This window comes from Ursus maritimus (assembly GCF_017311325.1).
Source record: "Ursus maritimus isolate PB19 chromosome X unlocalized genomic scaffold, ASM1731132v1 scaffold_X1, whole genome shotgun sequence".
Taxonomy (NCBI): domain Eukaryota; kingdom Metazoa; phylum Chordata; class Mammalia; order Carnivora; family Ursidae; genus Ursus; species Ursus maritimus.
Genome location: NW_024423319.1, coordinates 41205246 through 41229867, shown reverse-complemented (window position 1 = coordinate 41229867; position 24622 = coordinate 41205246). Strand labels below are relative to the sequence as shown.

Genomic DNA, 24622 nt, shown 5'->3' with positions numbered 1-24622 from the left:
ATTCTCTTTTTAATAAGTAAGCTACAAGCCAACATCCATAAATACATCTACACACCACTGAGTTCACTGATTACACTTGCTTCATTAACCCTGCTACCTTTGTCTTCCCTGATTCTTTAATATTTTTATGTCTCTATTCAGCTGTAATTGTTTTATAAAGGCTTTGTTTCCTCATCTGTAAAATGGGACTAAAACTTGTCTTCCCTACCTCATGGCATTGTTCTGAGAGTCAAATGACTTTTAAAACTTGTGAGCAACAATATAACCATCTGATATTCATTTATCTATTAATGGAGTGCCATTTTCTGTAGGGCCAAAGAAGCATCTATATTTATACCATTTTCCCTAGTAATTACTTTTCCCATGTTGTATACAGAAATTGATTTGGAGTAGTAACATTGAATATGTCCAATTTGCAATGATTCCACTACAAAAGTAAAACACTGCTAGTTATTCAGTAACTTTGGTATGATAGTGATTATGCATTTATGATTTATAACCAGAATGATATACAAGTATTAGAATAAAATATCACAGCAGCATTTAATTTTTATCTATGATTGCCCAAAACCTGGAAGTTCTCCAACAGCACTTGTACAGATAAAAGCATCCCTTCTACAGATAAAAGCATCACTTGACTTACTGAGTGATATTGAAGAATACGTATAACTTTAGTCACATTAGTTATATTTTTCAGAACATGATACTTGAAGTAGAAATGATTCAGCTGGTGAAAACCCATGCTTCTCATGGAAAGTTACTGTTGTGGAAGGACTATGGATGTAAAGTAAGCTAAAAACTAATAATAAAATAAATGACACTATAATGTTTACCCTGTTGGAGTACACCTATGACATGTATTTTATATTACCTTTACGTTAGAAAATCTGCCCAGTTTTCCACCTTTTGCTGCTGCTATATAAGCACAAAAAGTAAGAATAGATCCTGTATGTGGTTGTAGAGGATACATTCATTTAATAGATACTTACCAAGTGCTTTCCAAAAACCATTCATTTAATAGATACTTACCAAGTGCTTTCCAAAAACCATTCATAATTTAGTGGGACAGACAGATAGTAAACAAGTAAACAAGCAAATATATAATTAGTGGGGTAGTCAGTAATGATATCTGCCTGATTTGGGTGACTTACTGTGGTGAATGAGGGGTATTTGAAACCCCCAAAACAATTTTCCAAGGCCAGTTCTGGTGTGAACTATGCTTATCAGATGTCCTGTGAAATGATACAAAGATTCCTAAATGCAGTGATTAATAATAATAGGTGGTATTCTGGTGGCAGAATTCCAATGTGACATCTGAGGAGCATCTTGTCAAAAAGCAGTTTGTGTTGTTTTTGAATTAAATCAGCCAAATATGAAAACTAATGATATCTGGGATGTGGTTTGATAGAAATGAAGAGGATATTCTAAGCAGGACTAATAATATGATAGTGTAAAAGCAAAAGATGGCAGTCACTGGGGACACAACAAGTATTCCAGGTTCATTTATTTGTGGTTGGAAATATGAGACTCAAGATAAAATGCCCTCAGCAACTAGAAAATGTTGTTGAAAAGGAGTGCCCTCATCTATGGAATAGGAAAACCTGAGATAGAGAATTGAAGGTACTTGAGAATTAAACCTTTGTTGTTTTTTGTCTCCACTGTTCTTTCAACTCCAGTCTAGATGGTCATATTTTTTTTCTCCCTTACTCCAGTATAAAGAAGTGAAGTTTTGAAACAATCACATTTGTGATTTTTATCATTGTATTAGTTGTCCTCTCATTTTATACTAACAAAGATTATGGTTAGCTTTAGGACTTCTAAATAATGTTTTTAAGTGCTGTATCATTTGTATGTCTAGTTTTCAAGTAAATGTCTTTGGAAGAATGCAGAGAGAGGGAGAACAGGACAAAGAAGAGTTATTTTTATTAACTGTTTTCCAAAGCTCTTAGTGTAAAGTTGGCAGCTTTCAAAATGCCAACTGTGGCTATTGGATTATTCTAAAATAAGCATTCACAGTCCTGTTTTAAGGACTTAGATCTGGTAGCAAAAGCAATAGAATCGAGAATACCCACAACCTCTATTGAGAACACTACTTTCTCCTATTTGAGTGTATTTTCTACTAAGTGTGTCGGCAGTTTACTAATTAGTTTGTTCATTAACATTTAATGAAGTTGAGATTATTAAAAATTCAGTAAAGGTGTACTTGTTTGACTTTGTAAACATGGCAATTTATGACAAGATACAGAATCCACTGTAAAGTTCTAGCAGTCATTTCTATGGCCAAAATTTATAATCAAACATTTTACTTAGAATGCAAATAAATCTTGTTTGTAATTAAGAAGTTCATTTAAATGACTCTTCTACAGCTAGAGCAGTGTTGCCTTACACAGTGCCCTCAATCTAGTTTACAAGCAGAAAGAGACACTTGTCAAACTAAAGTGTATGAAATTAGTACATTGATAATGAGTACCATCTTTAAGCTGTGGCTGTTTTAACAGCCTCTCCAACACTTAGCCCTTGGGGTCCTACCTGTTTGTCATTATCATTGACCTAATACAAAACAGAAATGTTTGGGGCGCCTGGGTGGTTCATTTGGTCCAGTGGCCAGCTCTTGATTTCAGCTCAGGTCATGATTTTGGGGTCCTGGGATAGAGGCCCTCCCCCTCCACACTCAGCGGGGAGTCTGCTTCAGGATTCTCTCTCCTTGTGCCCCTCCCCCTGCACTCTCCCACGCTCCCTCTCTCTCTCTCTCTCTCTCTCTCAAATAATCTTTTTAAAAATTTTATACGCAACTAATAAATCATTGAACAGTACATAAAAACTAATGATGTACTATATGTTGGCTAACTGAACATAATAAAAAATAAATTTAAAAAAATTTAAAAATGTTTTAAAAATTAAAATTTTATCAAATTTGCAAGTGTCTAAAAATTGAAAGGGACAATTAACACCATAGATCAGTTATCTCAACTCTGGCTGCTTATTATATTCAATTGAGAACCTTTTAAAACAAACTAAATGACTCCAGGAGGGATAAATGACAGAAGATTGATGAAATGTTCATAATTATTGAAGTTAGGTGATGGGCACATGGAAGTGTCAATATGTTATTTTCTCTATTTTTTTTTACATTTGAAAAATGGTATAATACAAAGTTAAGGGAAAAAATAGAATACCCAGGCCATAACCCAGATAAATTAAAATCTCTGGGCTTTAGTAGTTTCAAAACTTGAGTAGTTTCAAAAACTCCAAATGATTCAAATTTGAAGTTTCAGTCAAGTATCAGTGTCATAGAAAATAAAATCAAGATTCAGAAAGATCTGGACAAGTTAGAATGCTCAGTTGACATCAGTGGGATAAAATTTAATATGGATAAATGTAAACTGCATTTAGGGTTTTTTTTCTTTTTAATCAGCTGTACAGGACAGAGAATACCTAGGTTGGTGCTTGTATTTGTGAAATAGGTAAAAGTAGATTAGTCAGTCACAAGTTTAATATAATATGATGTAGTGGCTTAAAAAGCTAGTATGATCTTAGACTGCATTAATAGAACATAGGAGCCCACAATATAAAAAAAACCTGCATTTATTCAGACCATATCTGGCATTCAGGTTTGAATGGCACATTTTATAAGAGACTTTGACAAATAGGTACGTTAAGAGAATGGTAGAAGAAAAATCTCATATAACAGACAATCTCATACAACAAACAATTGAAAGAACTAGGGATATTTTAAGCTAGGAGAAGAGAAGAACAAGCAAGGGGAGACAAGATAATTATAAGATAATCATAATATTTGAAGACCCATAGCATTGAAAAGAGAATATGTTTTGCATGGTCCCAAATGCTATAAGGAAATAGCATTTTGTTTAGTCTAAGAAAGACCTTCCTTTTTCTTTTTTTAAAAGTGTGTAAGAAATAGCTTTATTTTTTTATCTTAAAGGTAAAAAATGTTCATTGTAAATGTTTTCAAAAATACGTATAGGTATAAAAAATTAATGATCACCATCTTCCCACTGCCCAAAGATAACCACCATAACTAGGATCACCTACCTTATTTGTGGGGCCCAGTGCAAAATGAAAATTCAGAGATTTTTGTTCAAAAATTAAGAATTTCAAGACAGTGACAGCAGAGAATTAAACTAAGTAAGGGCCCTTCTGAGCCTGGGGCCCTTTGGACAGGTCACAAGCCCATGAAGCTAGCCCCGACTATAGCATTTGGATATATAAATCCTTTCATATTTTAGAAAGAACTTTCCAATTTTTTATTATGTTCAGTTAGCCAGCATATAGTACATCATAAGTTTTTTATGTAGTGTTCAAGGACTTTCCAATTAATAGAAAGTACCACCAAAGCAATAGTCTACCTTGGGAGAAGTAAACGTTCTGGAGTTATAAAGGAATAAGCTAGGCTTTTTATCAGAGATACTATAGAGTGCATATGCTAGAGGTTGGACTACATGACCTGTTAAGATATTTTTCAGCTGAATGGTGCTTTATCTCTATCCAGCTAAAAAGAATTTGTTCATAAGCAATAATCATTACCTGCAAATAGCCTGTTTTAAAAAAAAATGGTAGAACCTTGCTTTTTTGTTATCTTCCTATGCTATTTAATAAAAAAGTATTATGATAATGTATATACTTAAGAATTTTGGTGTTACTTGTATGGCTGGATGCAATCAAAACCCCATAGACATTACCAGGAGCTAGAGCATTGGTACCTTACTCACTATAGACATTCAAAGGATGATTTGAACTTCTTTATAATTTTAAATCTCTTATTTTGTCATGTAGCTGACGGTGTTTATTCTCTTCCCAATTTACTATAGCTATAGATATTCCCATGTGTAGGCTGACTGATGACCTTGGATGTTCAGGCTGTCAGATAATAAACCTCTGTGTACATAGAAAAGCAACCCAAAGTTATCTGCTTGTTTTCTTTTACTTTTACAACCCAGGCATTGGCACATATTAATTCCTGATTGACTTGCAAGGACTTGATGATGATTATAGCTTAATGAGCTGGAAGAGTTCCCCCAAGTGACTGGAAATGTATTCTAGTGCTAGCTTCCAAATTATTTGTTGTATAGCTTTATACTGACTGATTTAATGTACTTACAAAAACTGAACAATTTCCTTTCTATATAGTGTAAGGCACTTATAATCTTGTGAACACGTTTCTGCTGCTGCTGCTGCAAAAAAAAAAAAAATGACCTTTCTTGTCAGTAATTTTGACTGCTTTGTCCCCAGTCTCACCGCTTTCTTTTTTTTTTTCCTTAGAAGATTTTATTTATTTGAGAGAGAGACAGATAGTGACAGAGATAGCAAGAGTGAGCACAAGAGGGAAGGAAAGGGAGAAGCAGGCTCCCGTTGAGCAGGAAGCCAGACATGGGGTTCAATCCCAGGACCCTGAGCCGAAGGCAGACGTTTGGCGCCCCGTCTCACAACTTTCTGTCAGAAACCTAATTGTTACTATGTTACTCCGGAATGATTATCTGTGGCCTCTGCTTTCTTTTCTGCCTCCTCACACATCCACACTCCCACCATTAGTTTTCAGCTGAGCCATACTTTTTTTTTTAACCATTTTGCTCTTTCTCCTGTTCTAATACTACTTTTTCTAGTGTATGTAAGTAACGAAATAGAATTTAAGCTGGTTTTATTTAAAATGTGGTAAAGGCAAAATAAATGATTTTCCTTATAAATTTGAAAATACTTTTTTGAAATTTTTAGAATTTAAATTCTTGAAAGGCAAATCTAGCAGCTAAAACAGTGCTGTTTAATAAATACTTATATTTAAAGTTATAATTCCTTTATTTTGACAATTTTGTCAAGTTGTTAAATGTATATTTATATACACAGACATTCATACCCTTGATTTTGTTTTTCAACTTGAAGAGAGTTACCTCTTTTGGTTCTTTTACTTCAACTCTTTTTCTTCTGAACATTTTCACTTTCTGGTCTTCAAACTGAGAACATTCTCCTTTTTTCCATTTCCTGAATAATTTCAATCACATTGCTCTGAAGAGGCTATCTGTGATGTTTAGCTCCTACTTTTCTTTCTTTATCCTTGATCTCTTAGCCAAATCCAATTTCTCACTGTCCCTTTTTCATGCTAAAAGTGATAGAATTTTTTTTTTATCTCCAAACCTTCCAGGAATTCCATCATTATTAGTTGAAATATAATCACTTCCTCTGTCTCTCCTCCTCATTCCCATTCTCTTTTCCCCAGTGCCGCCTCTTTCATATTGTTGTCTGGATTTTCTTATTTCTATTTCTTAAACTCTTCCATTCATACCAGAACATTTTTCATATCAGATCACTTTTTTTCTCTGTTATCTGTACATGTTGCCATTGCCAAAATCTTTCTTGATACTTTACCTCCATTATCAAAACCCTGTGTCAGATTGTTAATTGATATTATGCTGCATTTGTGACCCCTATTTTTATTTTTTATTGATTCTTACATTCACTCTTACCCTTTCCTTTCAGCTGAGCCAAATTTCTCTTTATATCTTTCTTCTACCGCCTAATCTTCTAATTTACCTCCCTCAATGCTCATAATAACTTCCTGCCACACATCTACCAACCTACCTACATTCTCAAAGCTTGCTTGTAATCTTAACTCCTTTTAAGTAAGTAAAGATAGGAAAATAGACAAAAGCCTATTTTGTAATTGGTTTAAACTTTTTCTCAAATTTGTATGCTAAATTAATGAGAAATGCCTTATAAAACAACACCAACACTCAACCAATCAAAGCTTCCAGAAAAGGAAAGTAGTTTTATATATTTCGGTCATCCCATTGAAATTTTGCTCCTGTTGTGCCCAGCAACATGTTGAAAGGGGGGATACAAACCTAGAAGACATGATTATTGTCCTCAGAGAACAAATAATCTAGGTAAGGAGACTAGATTCATATACATGAAGCATTGAGAAAGTAGCTATAGTAACTAGCCTAATAACCAAAATGCTAGGTTGTATTGTACAGACTTTAAGTGTTCAAAGTAATTAGGGAAAAGAGAAGGCATTATTGCTTGGGGTTGCCAGTAAAGATTTTATGTGGGAAGTGGGTCTTGAGGAAAATGTAGAATTTGGATTAGGGACTGAGCTAGAAGACTTGCATAGCATGTATAGGTAAAAAGAGAATTGCTTAGCAAAGATTCTAACAGAGAAATTAGTTGATTGTTAAAGCAGCAAACTTTGTTCTAGGAAGGAGTAGGAAATATAATCAGATAATTACATTGGAACTAATTGATCAAAAGCCTTGAATTCCAAATTGAGGAACTAAGAATTGTTAAAAAGAAAATCCCCTTCCTATACATTTTGGTTAATCAAGGTTTTATCTTGTTTAAATATCCAAGATTTTCTAGTATAATAATAGTATTTGTTAACATTGAGTGCTTTACTGTGTGGTAAGCATTGTTCTAATTTTTATGTGTAATAATAGCTGATTTCATCTTTACAACAACCCTTTGTGGTAGGTTCTATTTTAACCCCCTTATTTTACAAATGAAGATGAAGAAAAGGTAAGTACAGCTGGTTCAATTTGGCACAAGTGACAGAGCTGGTATTCAAACTCAGGAAATCTCTGGCACCAGAATCTACATATACACACCTTATAAAGGATATAGATGAGTGCTGTAAATATATAGTGAGATTTGGACAATTGAACCTGACTTATTTTTTTTTATTGAAAGATAATTTTCTCAAGCACTGCTCATGTTGCAGCACAGTAATCTCTTCATCCTGAATATATTTTTTCTTTAAGAAAATCTTTATAAGGAAACTTTGGGCTAGAAATTTTAAAAAAGATTAATCCATTGGTGATTTTTCAGATGAAGGGATACTGGTTTTATGTTTTGTAAAATCTTTATTTCAATGGTCTCTTTATTACAACAGGGCTTCTGGTTGGGACTCTTGATTCAGTTTTAGACTCTACTGCTAAAGTTGCTCCATTTCGCATCCTACACCAGACACCAGATTCTCAAGTTTACCTGTCAATTGCATGTGGTGAGTACAATTTTTAAAGTGTATAATCCAAACAAATAAGGATACTAAGAAATTGAATGTTTACGTTTATTTATACTCCCCAGTTTTGATTTAGAAAGGAGTTAAACGTGTAACTCTACATTGACAGAATAGCAAGACCTCTAATTATTTAGGGAAGAAGGATTACAGATAATTACAATTTAAAAAAAAATCCATTAGTGTGAAGGACCTGAAGCATGTGTTCCAGCAAATTTTAGGCAAATTTTGGTCAGCACTACTGCTATATAATTCCTTTCTTCAACTTACATCTGCTTCACCCAACTGCTGAGAAGATGAGAACTCCTCACACTTCATCTGTAATAATTCAGATTAGGGGAATCAAGCCCAAAACTACAGATCATCCCCTAAGAAAGTATAAGCCTGAAAAATTGGAACATTTTTAGTTACACACCTACTTTCTCACAAAAGGCCTTATATCCTCGAAATAAGGAGAGATGTCTTACTGGTAATGCTACATATTCGTTCATGCTGAGGTGGTTCAGATGTCTCCACGTATATACACATTGTAGATAGAAAATGAATTAGGATATTCTTCCTAATAAAACAACTCAAAATTTTTTTAAAAAACCCACAATGACAGTTTACTTCTTTTATGATGCCATTATAATGTTGGTCTAAATTAAAATCCCAGATTTCTGGCCTTTTTAATGTTGAAAGACTGCCTTTTTCTCTTTCTTTCATCTCCGCTTCTCTTCTCAAGTAGATAGATACACTTAAAAAAAAAGCGTGTGAATTCCTGGATAGTTCATATGTGTGAACATACAGCATACCATGAATTTTTAATGATATGTGGCTTATCTTTTGCATCTCCCTATATATTTACTATAACATTGCCGGTGAGTGTTTTCTCTTGGCTCTCTTAAATTGAATGCCATTTAAACTAAATGAAGAAGACATTATACCTGCTGACATTATGAGACATTTGTAACCTCAACTCTAAATCTGGTTGGTAGAAATTATTTAGGGAAAAATATTCATTCTACTTTAAAGAGGGGGGATTATTATGTAACTTATTCCCCCAAATTAAATGATGCAGAAATATAATAATTACCAACTTGAAGCCTCCTTATACCTAAAGGACCAAAATAAAGGCTTAAATTTTTCCCATGGCTTTTATTTGTGATTCATTAAAGAAAGTTATTACACTTGGTATTGTGACTTTAGTAACATGAATACGGTTTCTAACTGGATTGTAGGAAATAGGCAGTTTTGCAGTTTCAGTTAATGTATCACTACCATGTATCATAAAACATACTAAGGAGCCAAGATGTTCCTTTTGAATGAGATTTTTATAATCCACAATGCTGGGGAGATCTTAAAGGTATCTTAAAGGAGATCTTAAAGGTAAAAGGATCTTAAAGATCTTTTATAATCCACAGTGGTGGGGAGATCTTAAAGCCTTTAAGATCTTAGAGATCTTAAGTTCTTCAAGCCAAAGCAACCCAGAGCTAACTGTAATATTTGACCCTCAACAAGCTACCTAACAGTGATCCAGCAGGTCACATGGATTTACTTGCTACAGGGTTTCTAATCTCTTTGATGAAACTTCTTTGGGTTAACCAGGCCTTTTAATGAAAAGGGTGATGGAGCAAAGGCTTCGCCTTCTAAGATAAGTAGAGTTGCCACAGTTGAAATGCACATTTATACAGTGTGCACGGTATTGTCATGTGCATGCTGTTTGTAGTCACACAGATTATAGGGACAGTACTGACTGTATTATTTGAAGACCACGGATTAAATTATATATTTAGGTTCTGGCATTCTATATATTCTCTTAAAAAATATTGGTTGCTGTAGGCACCAGTAACGGGCATCTTGTTTTCAGAATTTTATATCTTTTCTCATGAGTTGTATTTACATTTTCCCCTTTCATTAAATATTTTAGTCTTTCCTTTATAATAAAAAATAGTATTTATCCCTACATATACAGATGAAGTAGAAAATAAATGTAATTAATATCTTTATTCTTTTATGACCATTTCTGAAAATGAGCAAATATAATTTTATTTCTTTTTAAACTAAGCTTGTAACTATCAAGAGCAGTTTTGTTGTGGAGTTTCCCTTGAGTCTTTATTCTCTTTCATTATTAATCAGGAGCCAACAGAGAAGAAATAACCAAACACTGGGATTGGTTGGAACAAAATATTATGAAGACCTTATCTGTGTTTGATTCAAATGAAGATATTACTAATTTTGTACAAGGAAAGATAAGAGTAAGTGATGGATATATTTTGTAGATGGAATACTAAAATCTTTGACCCTCTTATTTTAGGATCAAAGGCCATGTGGGAAGGTCATTGTTTTACTGACACCTTCTGGGATGGGCAGAAGTACACATTAAGTGTCAGAATCAGTGCTATAGAAAATTATAAAGTCAGTGATTAGTTTTTGGTGCCTTGTGAGTGCTCTTAGAGATATTTTCATTTCAGTATTTCTTGAGATTGGAATTTGGATGAATCCTTCACTCAATCAAAAAAATATTTAGCAACTTCAATCCTGGGTTTCAGCACCAAACAAAGCCCTCAAAAAGCAAAAAAAAAAAAAAAAAAAAAAAAAAAAAAAAAAATTAGCACCTGTATTTGTAGTAGCTCCTTGTGAGGCATTAGAAAAAACCTAATTACAAAGTTAAAGAAAATTTGCTCTCCTATGTCCTAAGAGAAGCATTAATGTACACACATATATACATATATGTACCTTGTGGATATGTTCAGTTGTATTCAGTGAACTGTTTAAATATAAGATGTATTTTTATTTATAGGTAATAATTAATTTTCAAAAAACATTTTGTCTCCTTTAGGGATTGATTGCTGAAGAGGGAAAACATTCTTTTGCAAAAGAAGATGATCCTGAGAAATTTCGAGAAGCCCTTTTGAAATTTGAAAAATGTTTCGGTTTACCAGAGCAGGAGAAGTTAGTGACCTATTACTCATGCAGTTATTGGAAAGGACGCGTTCCTTGTCAGGGTTGGCTCTATCTTAGTACCAACTTTCTGAGCTTCTATTCTTTTTTGTTGGGATCAGAAAGTAAGTGGTTTCTGTTGCTTACCATGACTTTGAACTTGCTGAGTGACCTGTCAACTCTCTGGTGTTGTTAGGTTGTATATAAAGCAATAAGATTGATACTAAGAATAATTAAACTGTACATTAAAAAGTTCACTTCGTCTAGAGAAAGAATCCTTAACATAGGAGCCATTGAAAGTATATATAGAATGCCTTGCATGTTGTGGGAAGTGAATGAATATTAAATGATGATGGTGACCTGATATATAGCTCCTTTCTTTGTCTTGTTCTAAACTATTGACTTTCTGTAATTCATGTTTTAAACCTTGTTTTAGAAATATGATATAAACATAGTAGCCATAGTATCTAATGGCCCACAGTTATAAAGAAGAATCAAACAGTAATGTTTGTAGCACACATATAGCTTTTACATCAGTGATTATGCAATTATGTGAAGTAACAGATTTAAATATAAAATCAGAATAATTTTTAAAAAATTCTTTAAAATTATTTCTGTTCCTAGAATCACCAATTATTGTGTGTTCATGTTATGCTTCAAAATTTTAACTAATCTTGAAGTCTGAAGTATTTTAGTTGTTCGTAGCATTTTTCAAATGGCTAACTGTTGCTTTAAAAGACCCGATTGATAAACATTAATCAGTATTGAGAAATTTAATCATTTCTGCTTATAATTCTTATTTGCAGTAAAACTCATTATCTCCTGGGATGCAGTCTCAAAACTTGAAAAGTCTTCAAATGTTATACTAACAGAGAGTATTCATGTGTGTTCCCAAGGGGAGAATCACTACTTTTCAATGTTTTTGCATATTAATGAAACATACCTTCTTATGGAACAGCTGGCAAACTATGCTATAAAGAGACTTTTTGATAAGGAAACATTTGCTAATGACCCAATCCTTGATGATCCTCTACAAATCACTAAGAGGTATTCAAACCTTAATTAATACTTTTTAAAGTATTGTTTTACCAAAGAACAGTAACATTATCATTAAAAGTTAACTGTTCTATGTTATATGATAATTTTTCTTTGGAATTAATCATTGATGTGTGGGGTATTTTTTAGTTTATTCATATGCATTTCACAAATAGTATTCCCTCCATTAAGTTTAATCCTAAGAAATAATAGAAGTTAGGTTTGAAAATTATTTATTGAGATCCTAGTAGGATTTGTCCTGGAGTACTTTTAGAAATACAGAGATTTTTATATGCATGGTTAGTCTACATTTCTCTATGAGTAGTCTAAACAGTTTCAGGTCTGATATTGTAAAATGTATTGTTTATTTTTAAACATAATTTTTAGACAACATCATTCTTCTTAAGATTTTATTTATGTATTTGGGGGGAGGGGCAGGCTCCATACTGAGCTCGGAGCTCAACTTGGGACTCGATCTCACAACCCTGAGATCATGACCTGAGCTGAAATCAAGAGTCAGCCAGTTAACAAACTGAGCCACCCAAGTGCCCCTAGACAGCATAAATTTTTATGAAGGGGCGAGTTAGTGGAGTCAGTGGAGCATGGGCTTTATAAGGAGAGTACAACAACCCTTGGACAACAAGTCATTATCTCTCAGGACCTTAGTATCCTCATCTATCATTTCTACCTCAGAGAGCACTTGTGAGGAATGAACAATATAACGTATGAAAGCACTTTGTAAAATATAAAACACTAGATAAATGTTAATCGTTATCAATGCCTGCATGAAAAGTATCTCTGATAGCTATTTGCCACTATATTTGGTTTGCTGAAACTGACCAGAGCCCTTTCATACTGCTCAACACTTAGAACAGTTGACCGAAATAAGCATGCCAAAGGAGAGGGAGAGAAGAGAGGATCTAGAAATAGCTAGGGAGTGCAGTTTCTGGCAAGGAGCATGAGGGTATATAGACTGTATGGGAAACTGTGAGAGGAACCTAAGCTGCAGTCTTACGGATAGACCAGAACAAGTGACATAGAGGGTTGTGTGATTACTACATAGCCCTAACTGGATATAGTTGTTCCATTTGCCTATTTCTAATCATTTCTAAAATCTGTATACATAAAATCTGTAGACTTATTTGTGAGTGGGTCTGCTTCTCTGGAAAATAGATCAGCAAGGTGAATTTTTTATAGGTCCCAGTGTGCATGATTGATAAATAGAACTCTATAAGGATTAGGAAACCAGTTTATGTTATATTATAGTTGAGCATTTGTTTTTGTTGTTTGTTCCTTGATTGGCTACCATAAACATAAACTTTTTAGCCATTTTATTTCCTTTAGAATATCCTCTAAAAAACCATCTATCAATGAGTTATTCATTACCAAGTCTGTATTTAAATGATATAGGAAATTTTTTTTTGTCTATGTGTATTTTTAAGAGAGCCTATTGAAAATCATATGTATCTAAATCCTTTTTTCTAGTAAGTTGAAAAGAACAATAGCTAATTTAGACTTAGCCTCCAAATGACTTTTTTCTAAAATTGAATATCTTTAATGCTTTGGCTTACTCTTTTTACAAATATGTATTACTTCTATAATTTAAACAGTATAGAAGCACATTAGCAATAGTTAAGTTCGGTGTATATCCTTCCAGGCTTTGTAATGCATTAATTAAAAAGTATTAGCAAAAAACATGATTGGGACTAAACATCACGTATTATTCCACAGTTTCCTTCCCCCCCCTTAAAATAATATATCATGGACATCTTTTCATTTATATAAATACACCTCATCTTTTAAAATAATAATAACCCACCAAATTATAATTTAAGTGAGGTAAAATTAATGTGGCTTTGTGTTCATCAGAATTATTTTGAAAGACATGATGAAATGCCACATATTCAAATAGTATATGCTGGAAGGATGAATTTGGTTTTAACTTTGTTGGCTTTGAGTTAGAACTTGCATAATTTACTTACTACTCCAGATGGCATTGCTGCTTAACACAAGTGTTTACTGCCTCTAGAAAAATTGTACTATTTTAAGCAATTGTTTTTTATTCATATATTTATATATCAGTTAACAAGTCATCTTTATTTCTTGACACCTATCCTGTGCCCAGTACTGTGTAAGCACTGTTGTTTTATTTTGCCTCCAGTATGGATTTTTTTAAACATTCATTTAAATGTTTGTTTCACTTCATTTTAATATTATCTTTTATGTACTGTTCTTGTCTAAATTTTGATCCCATAAATTTTCATTTTTAATTTTTCTCTTCATTCTTTATTTTTCATTTTTATTTTGTTTGAACTGGGTGACTCTTGATTTTCTGATAACCACATATAAAAATTGTTTGCCCATGTTGGTTTTAGCCATATTTGCATATTATGAATATATAATAATATAATAATAATCTTCTAGCAAACCATCTTCCAGATGGTTTAAAGTCCTACATCATCTCTAACTTTTATGCATTGTAATTTAGTAATAAAACAGAATTGGAAAAGGGAACAAAGAAAATGAATTTGTTATGAATCCGTGTGTTTCTTCCATTACATACTTTGTTGAAGAACATAGCACGTAGTATTTAATCTTTCTGCTTTAGAGTACATTTAAATTGATCAATATGGGCATGTGTGCACTTTAGAAGTCATTATTTGAGCCCTCTTTTTTCCTTTCTACAGAGGTCTGGAAAATCGAGCCCACAGTGAGCAGTTCAGTGCTTTTTTTAGGCTCCCCAAAGAAGAGACTTTGAAAGAAGTACATGAATGTTTCTTATGGGTACCATTCAGCCACTTTAATACTCATGGAAAAATGTGCATCTCAGAAAACTATATCTGCTTTGCTAGCCAGGATGGAAATCTATGTTGTGTAATCATTCCATTACGAGAGGTAATACAAATTTGGTTACATATCAATTTTAGTTTGAAAATGCTATCATTCACAGAATAAAATATCATTTAAATCTGTAAATTATTGAAAACTCTATATGCCCCACCCTTTTAGTAATTTTTAAAGAATCGTTTTCTTTTTTAGAGAGAGAGAGAGAACACATACGAGTAGGTGGGGTAGGGGAGGGAGGAGGGACAGAGGGAGAGAGAGAATCCCAAGCAGGCTCCACACTGGGTTCAATGCAGGATTCAGTCTCACAGCCCCGAGATCATGACATGACCTGAGCCAAAATCAAGAGTTGAATGCTTAACCAACTGAGCCACCCAGGGTGCCCGAATAATCATTTTTTAAGTTCAGTATTATTCTTCAGGATAAGAGTACTAGGATAAGAGCCTTATAGCTCTTATTAAAAGTGAGAATAGAAAAAATTAAAAATTTACAAACCAGATAAGGGTTCAGGATGACTCATGGTGGAGCATGATCGCTCAGACATTTATGACATGAATACCAAAACTTAGACTATTATATTTGATACACAGTCAAAAAGAATATAATTGATAGCTTTTCTGTGAGTTAGAAATAAATTGTCAGCATTGTAGCATTGAATTTTTACATTTATATTGTCATTTTTTTAAGGCTACATGTTAATTAAACCTTTTTCTTGAGAAGTGAAATAGCTTGCACTGAGTTTACTTGTGTCAGTGGTACAAATAGTACCCAAAGTCTATTTCTTAGTAAGTCATATCATGGACCAAAGCTTTAGCCACAAAAGATTAAGCTAAACATATTTTGCCTGAAAGTATCAGCAACAAGGGAGAATGTGATTCATTTATGTTTCCACCCCCCAGGTCTTAGCTATAGATAAGACAAATGATTCCAGCAAATCTGTCATCATTAACATCAAAGGAAAAACAGCTTTTCGCTTCAGTGAAGTTAAAGACTTTGAGCAACTGGTGGCAAAAATCAGACTCAGGTGTGGGGCAGCTTCAACTCAGTATCACGATATTAGCACAGAGGTAATTATATAGCAATCAAATCATTTTTTTTTAAAAAGTTTGTGTCTCTTGTGCTCCATTCTTTCAGAAGGAATTCATAGTACTTTTTCTATTCATGCTTAAGTATATTTTTTTAAAGACTAAAACCAAAGAAATTACTTTCTCTAAGTCACATTATATTTTAGTATATGTGCTGCCGAAGCAAGCACTCTAAGTCTACATTATAAAGCAGAAGTGAGAATTAAGAACTTTATCCTTTTTTAGGAACTCATATTTTAAAAATTATTATCATTTGATCTTTCTTGACTATATCTACAGTATCTCAGATATACACATCTTGTACTTTCATGTAACATGGCTTTTAATAATTCAAACTATATTTGAGAATTTAATAAGTCCTTAGAAAGGACTGTCCTCTGACTGCTGTAGAGAGACAGCAATTTTAAACCAGTCTAAATATCTTTTATTTAGTATCGAATAGCTCAGCCTTACTTACATAATATAGCCCAGAGCAAAATAGTGGCAAAGCTATTTACTAGTAAAATATTAGAGAAGGCAAATATTCTTGGTGAAGGGTGGTTAAGAGACTGATTTTGATGTTTAGTGTGTCCTTTATGGAAATGTAGATACTTTCAATTCAAATTAATTTTCATTTTCAATGCCTAGGAAACTCATGTTTTAATAGATTGATAAAACTTATCACGTTATAACCATTGTACTTTAATTAAAAATTCAAAGAAAAAATCAACATTGGCTTTAGTGGCTATATTATTTTATTTGGATAGGATTATGGCAGCTTTTACCTCTCTAGAGTAGAGACTAAAAATATTATGCTGAGTCAATTATAATGCGGTATTGATAAGACTAGCTTTTTCTTTGATAATTGAAAAACACAATGAAAACATGTAAATAAAAAATACATATATCTCAGCTCCAGACCCAGAGTCTTCATGTTAACCATCAAGAATTTTCATGCTCCAACTTTGTAATCTTTCATTATCTTCAGGTGTGCACCCAGGATATTCCTTAGTTTGATGTTGAGGACACAGATAAAACCTGATCAGTCCTGGTAGTTTCTCTCGCAGTGCTTCCATATTCTTGCTTGTATCACTTTTTTTCCTGTCCTATTCCATTTCAGATTCATTCTCTGTGTTAGATTTAATGCTCTGCTTCTCTTTCTCCTTCAATTTATCTGTGTCTCTTAAACCCGAAGAACTGGAATTTTCCCCCCAAAATTCTCATGTACCTCTAGTAGTTGGGTATGATCGTTGTAAAGAAAGGATTTTGTTTCAAAATGAGTTTATCATCTTTTCAGATGCATGTCAGTGTTCTAAGGTTTTCTAGTTTCTGTTACCCATTTTTAGAGGTTTTAGTAAGGGTATATACAAAATACCAGTCAGTATACTAGTTTGCTAGGAAATATTTTTTTTAAGTATATTCTTTAATACCCATTCCCTATTTGCCCCATCTACCACCTACCTCCCCTCTGGTAACCATCAATTTGTTCTCTATTGCTAAGAATCTGTTTCTTGGTTTGTCTCTCTCTTCTTTTTTCCTTTGCTCATTTTTTTTCCTTAAATTCCACATTATGAGTGAGGTCATAGGGTATTTGTCTTTCTCTGGCTGATGTATTTCACTTCTCATTATACTCTCTAGCTCTACCCATGTTGCAAATGACAAAATAATTTTTCATTATACACACACACGCACACACACACACACACACACACCATATCTTCTTTATCCGTGTACCATCCATGGACACTTGGTCTGCTTCTGTAGTTTGGCTATTGTAAACAATGCTGCAATAAACATAGAGGAGCGCGTATCCATTTGAATTAGTGTTTTCTATTTTTTGTGTGATTACCGGATCATAGGATAGTTCTATTTTTTTTTTGAGGAATGTTACTTGAGTCTTTTTTATTGAGCTATAATTCATGTACCAAAAACCTTACCCTTTTAAAGTGTATAATTCAGTGTGTTTTTTTTTTTTTTTGTATGTTCACAAAGTTGTGCAACTACCACCATTCTCTTATTCCAGGGCATTTTCCTCTTCCCAAAAGAAACCCTAATCCCATTATCACCCTACATCTCTTCTTCCCCAAGCCCTATTCAACCACTAATACACTTTCTGCCACTATGAATTGGCCTATTCTGGATTTTCATATAGATACCATCCTACAAGCGTGGCCTTTCATGACTGGCTCCCTTCATGTAGTGCAATGTTTTCTGTGTTCGTCCATGTTGTAGCACATATCAGTGCTTGGGTCATTTCTACTGTCCTGTTGTGTAGATAGACCACATTTTCTTTTTTTTTATTATGTTCAGTTAGCCACTGTGTAGTACATCATTAGTTTTTGATGTAGTGTTCAATGATTCTTTAGTTACATATAAAACCCAGTGCTCATCACATCACGTGCCCTCCGTAATACCCATCGCCCTGTTACGCCCTCCCCTCTGAAACCCTCAGTTTGTTTCTGGGGTCCATAGTCACTCATGGTTAGGATAGTTCTATTTTTAACTTTTTGAGGAACCTCCATACTGTTTTCCAGAGTGGCTGCACCAGTTTGTATTCCCACCAACAGTGCAAGAGGGCTCCTTTTCCCTGCACGTCCTCGCCAACACCTGTGTCTGTGTTGATTTTAGCCATTCTGATATGTGTAGGTGATCTCATTGTAGTTTGGATTTGCATTTCCCTGATGATGAGTGATGTTGAACATCTTTTCACGTGTCAGCTATCTGGATATCTTCTTTGGAGAAATGTCTGTTTATGTCTTCTGTCCATTTTTAAGTTGGATTATTTGTTTTGTGGGTATTGAGTTGTTTCAGTTCTTTATATATTTTGGATACTAACCCTTAGTCAGATATGTCATTTGCAAATATCTTCTGCATTCAGTAGGCTGCCTTTTAGTTTTTTTTATTGTTTCCTTCACTGTGCAGAAACTTTATTTTGATGCAGTCCCAATAGTTTATTTTTGCTTTTGTTTCCCTTGCCTTAGAGACATATCTACAGAAATGTTGCTACAGCTGATGTGAGAGATATTACTGCCTACGCACTCTTCAGTGGTTTTTTTTATAGTTTCAGGTCTCACATTTAGATCTTTAATCCATTTTAAGTTAATTTTTGTGTATGGTGTAAGAAAGTAGTCCAGTTTTATTCTTTTGCATCTGGCCGTCCAGTTTTCCCAACACCATTTGTTGAAAAGACTTTTTCTCATTGAATATTCATTCCTCCTTTATCAAAGATTAATTGACCATACGATTGTGGGTTTATTTCTGGGTTTTCTGTTCTGTTCCGTTGATCTGTATGTCTATACCAGTACCATGCTGTTTTAATTACTACCAGTTTGTAATATAACTTGGAATCTAGAATCATGATACCTCCAGTTTTGTTTTTTCCTTTTCAAGATTGCTTTGGCTATTTGAAGTCTTTTGTGGTTCCATGTGCATTTTAGGATTGTTTGTTCTAGTTCTGTGAAAAATGCTGTTGGAATTTTGATAGGGATTGAATTAAATGTGTAGATTGCTTTGGGTAATAAAGACATTTTAACAATATTTGTTCTTCCAACCCATGAGCATGAAATATCTTTCTATTTTTTTATGTTGTCTTGAATTTCTTTCACCAGTGTTTTATAGTTTTCAGAGTATAGGTCTTTCACCTCTTTCGTTAAGTTTATTCCTACTTTATTATTTTTGTTGCTATTGTAAATGGGATTGTTAATTTCACTTTCTGCTGCTTCATTGTTAGCGTATAGGAATGAAGCAGATTTCTGTACATTGATTTTGTGTTCTGCAACTTTACTGAATTCATTTATCAGTTCTAGTAGTTTTTGGTAGAGTCTTCAGGGTTTTCTGTATACAAAACCATTTTATCAGCAGAGACAATTTGACTTCTTCCTTTCCTGTTTGGATGTATTTTATTTCTTTATCTTGACTGACAGCTCTAGCTAGGACTTGTAGTACTATGTTGAATGGAAGTGGTGAGGGTAGGCAGCCTTATCTTGTTCCTGGTCTCAGAGGAAAAGCTTTCCAAAAAAAAAAAAAAAAAAAGCTTTCAACCTTTTACCTTGGAGTATGATGTTAGCTGTGGGCTCACCTTTATTATATTGAGGTATGTTTCTTCTATACTCAAGTTGTTGAGAGTTTTTATCATGAAAGGATATTGAATTTTGTCAGATGTTTTTTCTGCATCTATGGGTATGATCAGAAGATTTTTATCCTTTATTCTATTCATATGGTATATGACATTTATTGATTTATATGTGTTAAACCATCTTGGCCTCCCAGGGATAAGTCCCACTTGATCGTGGTGTATGATCCTTATAATGTGTTGTTAAATTTGATCTGCTAGTATGTTGTTGAGAATTTTTGCATCAGTATTCTTTGGGATTTTGACTTGTAATTTCTTCTAGTGTTCTTATTTGGCTTTAGTATCAGGGGCATGCTGGCCTTGTAAAATTAGTTTGGGAGTGTTCCTATCCCCTTCAATTTTTTGGAAGAATTTGAGAAGGATTGGCATTAATTCTTCTTTAAATGTTTGGTAGAATTCACCCATGAAGCCATCTGGTCCAGGGTTTTTCTCTGGTGGGAGGTTTTGGATTACAGATTCAATGTCCTTACATGTTATTAGTAAGTTCAAATTTTCTATTTCTGTTTGTTTTGTTGATAGTTCATTTTTTATTGCTGGAAAATATTTCATTATCTGAGTATACCACAGTGTTTATCCATTCATCTCTTGACACCTTATTTGCCTTCAATTTTTTGGCAACTATGAATAAAGCTGCTATAAATATTCACATGCGGATTTTTGTGTAGACATACATTTTCAACTATTTGGGTATATACCTAGGAGCACAATTCCTGAATCATATAGTAAGTCTGTTTTGCTTTGTAAGAAACTGCCAAACCATCTTCCAAAGTGGCTGTACCATTTTGCATTTCCGCCAGCAATGAGAATTCTTCCATATCCTCAGCAGCAAATACTTGTTATTGTCAGTGTTTTGGATTTTAACCATTTTTAATAGCCAGTAGTATCTCATAGTTTTTTTAATTTGCAATTCCTCAATGATATAATATTAAGGATTTTTGTATGATTATTTGTCAACTTTATATCTTTGGCGAGGTCTCTATTCAGATCTTTTGCCTACTTTTTAACTTGGTCTTTTATTTTTTTTTTTTAAACATAATTTCCTTTCATCCTTTTAATATATTTACAATAGCTACTTTACATTCTTAGTTTACAAAATCCAGGAACTGGGCTCTCTCAAAGCCATTTTCTATTGGTTGCTTTTTTTTTTTTTTAATAGTTCTTGCTTTCATTTTTAAACCTGGCTTTCTTAGATTACCCCCATGAGTCAGTATAAATTGGTGGTCAGCCACTGATGGGTCAGAAGAGCTCCTTAAATGCCTTGAACCATTAAGTTTTCTACTTTTTACCAAGGGAATCTTTATGTGACGGTATACCTCAAACTTCAGGCAGCTTATGATCAGCCTTAGGATTCATTGCTTATCTCCAAAGTCAGCCAGAATTGAGAGACTGGGGCCTTCCACTGTCTCCTTTCTTTCCTGGGCAGTTTCACACCCCTGTACATGCATACATACTTCTGGATCCCCAAGAATGTTAGAATCTTTCAAAGTTCCCTGTGTTTATCTGGTTATCCAGATCTTTTAGATTTTTAGCCAGGCTCTTTTTGGCCCCAAACTGAAATCATAGCCTTAGGCGGCTGTGATGTTATCAGCAGATGGTTTTCTGTAATGCCCTGGGGATGGGGCTTTTTTCCCAGACCTGAGCTCTGAGTCAAATCAAATGATAACAACGCCTTGGGAATGGAGATTTTCTAGGGAGCTGTTAGTTTGGTCAAAATACTACTGATTGTGTTTTGGGGATGGGGATTTTAGTGAAGCGCCAAAAGATCCATTGGCTGTGTTAATGCAGGCTTTCATGGCTACCAGACCTCTGAGGTTGGGAGGGAGGGGTAATGGGAATAGCCTTAAGTCAAAACTTCACAGAATCCAGTGTTCCTACTGAGGTTCGTTAGTTTCACTTGTATCCATGCTTTTCAATTCATTCTGTGCCTTTGGTAAATTTCCAGTGTTCTGAACTATACTTTTTAAATCTTTTGCCAGTATTTTGTTGTTTCTGTAGGGGAGTGGGTTCACTGAAGTCCTAAGTATGCTGTTCCAGAAGTTGATTTGTTGACATCTCTCATTTTGATAGAAAAACAATGTCTCTCTGAGACATTGCTTTAATATTTATTATATAGCTTGATTGTGGTTTATAAATGACAGTTAAAGCATTAGCATTTTCTTGCAGAAACTTCTAAGCATACATTTGGGACGATTACATTTTTTCTTTTTCAGGTTCCTATTAGTTCTGATTCTACAGACCCATGTGATAATACTGAGGTACAGTCTTTGACATGTCAGAGAGAATGCAGTAAAACTGTGAACACCGAAGCCTTAATGACAGTATTTCACCCTCAGAATTTGGAGACTCTTAATTCCAAAATGGTAGGAAAACAAAATATTTAAATCTATGGACTGAAACAGTTAATCAAAAATAAAAATCTTAGAGCAGACTAGAAGGTATCACAACCAAAAACTCTTCTTTTGGTGCTTAAAAAGGTTTTCCCACAGAAAATATTGTGTGACTTATTTCATTCCATTACACAAAAGGGCTGTTATCAAGAATTAAGATTAACAATGAAAATTGAACGTTGAGTTTTATTTGCATAGATTGTCAGCAATCCTAAAATCAAGGTGATTAGGGGAGAATGATGGTTCAAAGCTTTACCTCTGAAGTGTAATGCTTTTCCCATTTTTATATGAGTTTAGATAAGAATTAAAATAGTAAATTAAAGCTGTTATGCTCACATGGATTCGAAAGATTTGTGATAAGTGCTCTAGTGTTTGGCCCCTCTGTAAATACTGATTTTGACTTCCTGTGTTCTTGTTTCCATAGGTATTGTTTCACAGTGAAGAGAGTTTTAAAATTATTTGAAAGAAGTTAATTTTTTACCATGTTTACTTGGTTGATTTTTTGTTACAGTTGAAGGAAAAGATGAAGGAACAGTCATGGAACATCCTATTTGCAGAATGTGGGCGTGGTGTTAGCATGTTTCGGACCAAAAAGACTCGAGATCTGGTTGTAAGAGGGATTCCAGAGACCTTAAGAGGAGAGCTCTGGATGCTTTTTTCAGGTATTACGTTCACTTTATTAACAGACATTAGCTATGCCCCTTCTAGAAGTTATGCACTAAGTAAAAATAATTACAAAGATGGCTAGAACAAAGTCTTATTTATCATGCATTCAGATTAGTCAAAGAGAATAAGGTAGTTCCGTGTATTTACCTGTATATCCACACATCTGTTGTCTGAGCAAATTAGTTTATTAGGCAAGATATGGCTAATTGGGGGTATCTCTATCTCTAGTGTCAAAGGAAAGTTAAGGGGAAAACACAGTTCATGAAAATTCTATTGGCTAAAATTGGTATCCTAATGTTATTGATTCTAGTGAAGCCTCTTCTTTTGTTTGTACTGGGACATTACTTGAGTATAAAGCTAAATTTAAAGTAATCCAATTCTTTATGTATATATGCAAATAGTAGGTTTATTACATTCTTCTTTTGTATGTTAATGCAATCATCTGTACAGGTGCTGTTAATGACATGGCTGCTAATCCTGGCTATTATGCTGAAGTGGTTGAGCAGTCCTTAGGGACCTGCAACTTGGCTACTGAAGAAATTGAACGTGATTTGCGTCGCTCCCTGCCTGAACATCCAGCCTTTCAGAGTGACACTGGCATATCTGCTCTGAGACGGGTACTCACTGCTTATGCATACAGAAATCCCAAAATTGGATACTGCCAGGTATGACTTCTTTATGAGCCCATCTGTGTGCATGTTCCAAATGGTAAAATCACATTAGATAAAGCTCCATTAATTTGAAAATTGTCATAAGAAGGACAGAGGTTGGGCTGAGATTGATAGGGAGGTATTTTCAATCTAAGTAGGATGGTAGTGGGAATACTTAAGAGAATTGATACTACTTCATTTTTCTTTTACATTTAACAAATATTTATTGAATTCTTGCTCTGTAAAAGATACTGTGCTAGGTGCTTAAGACTATATAAAGATGAATCATACAAGTCGTGCCCTTCAAAGTATACAGACGAATAAGTATTAAAACATATTCATTGGCAAATAAAAAACAAGTGGGGCAAATTACTAGAGAAATTTAAAGTTCTATAAGATTTATAATAGGGATAAATTATTTTCATCTGGAGGAATCAGAAAATGCTTCATGGAAGAGGTAGCATTTGTAGGTCTTGATAATTGGTGAATTTTGGATGTATGGAGATGGAATGAAAGAATGTTCTAGGTAAAGGGATCAGTGTAACAAAACACAGGGAGATAAACATGGAATATATACAGACCCAGGTTTTGTTTAGTAGAAATGTGGGGTGAATGAAGGGAAGTAGATAGAGAAAAAAATCAGTAAGGTATATTGGGATAGGTCAGGAGTTTGAATTTTATTTTGTAGGTAGTGGGGGAATCATTGGAAAAAATCCTTTAGGAGCACACTGTATTAATTAGGGATGCTAGACAGCTAACACAAATAGTCTCATACAGCTTAGGGGCGCCTGGGTGGCACAGCGGTTAAGCGTCTGCCTTCGGCTCAGGGCGTGATCCCAGCGTTATGGGATCGAGCTCCACGTCAGGCTCCTCCGCCATGAGCCTGCTTCTTCCTCTCC

At 34.1% G+C, this 24622-nt stretch overlaps 1 protein-coding gene across 1 annotated transcript in view; it reads left to right on the top strand.

The window, feature by feature from the left end:
- The window catches only part of TBC1D8B (TBC1 domain family member 8B), a 53979-nt gene that overhangs the window by 6234 nt on the left and 23123 nt on the right, over window positions 1-24622 (top strand). Inside the window, exons 2-10 of the mRNA XM_008697233.2 lie at window positions 7898-8008; window positions 10142-10260; window positions 10845-11070; window positions 11752-11992; window positions 14668-14875; window positions 15724-15891; window positions 22231-22380; window positions 22919-23069; window positions 23524-23738. Of these exons, the coding sequence (XP_008695455.2) occupies window positions 7898-8008; window positions 10142-10260; window positions 10845-11070; window positions 11752-11992; window positions 14668-14875; window positions 15724-15891; window positions 22231-22380; window positions 22919-23069; window positions 23524-23738 (1589 nt within the window). The remainder of the gene's footprint in view (window positions 1-7897; window positions 8009-10141; window positions 10261-10844; window positions 11071-11751; window positions 11993-14667; window positions 14876-15723; window positions 15892-22230; window positions 22381-22918; window positions 23070-23523; window positions 23739-24622) is intronic.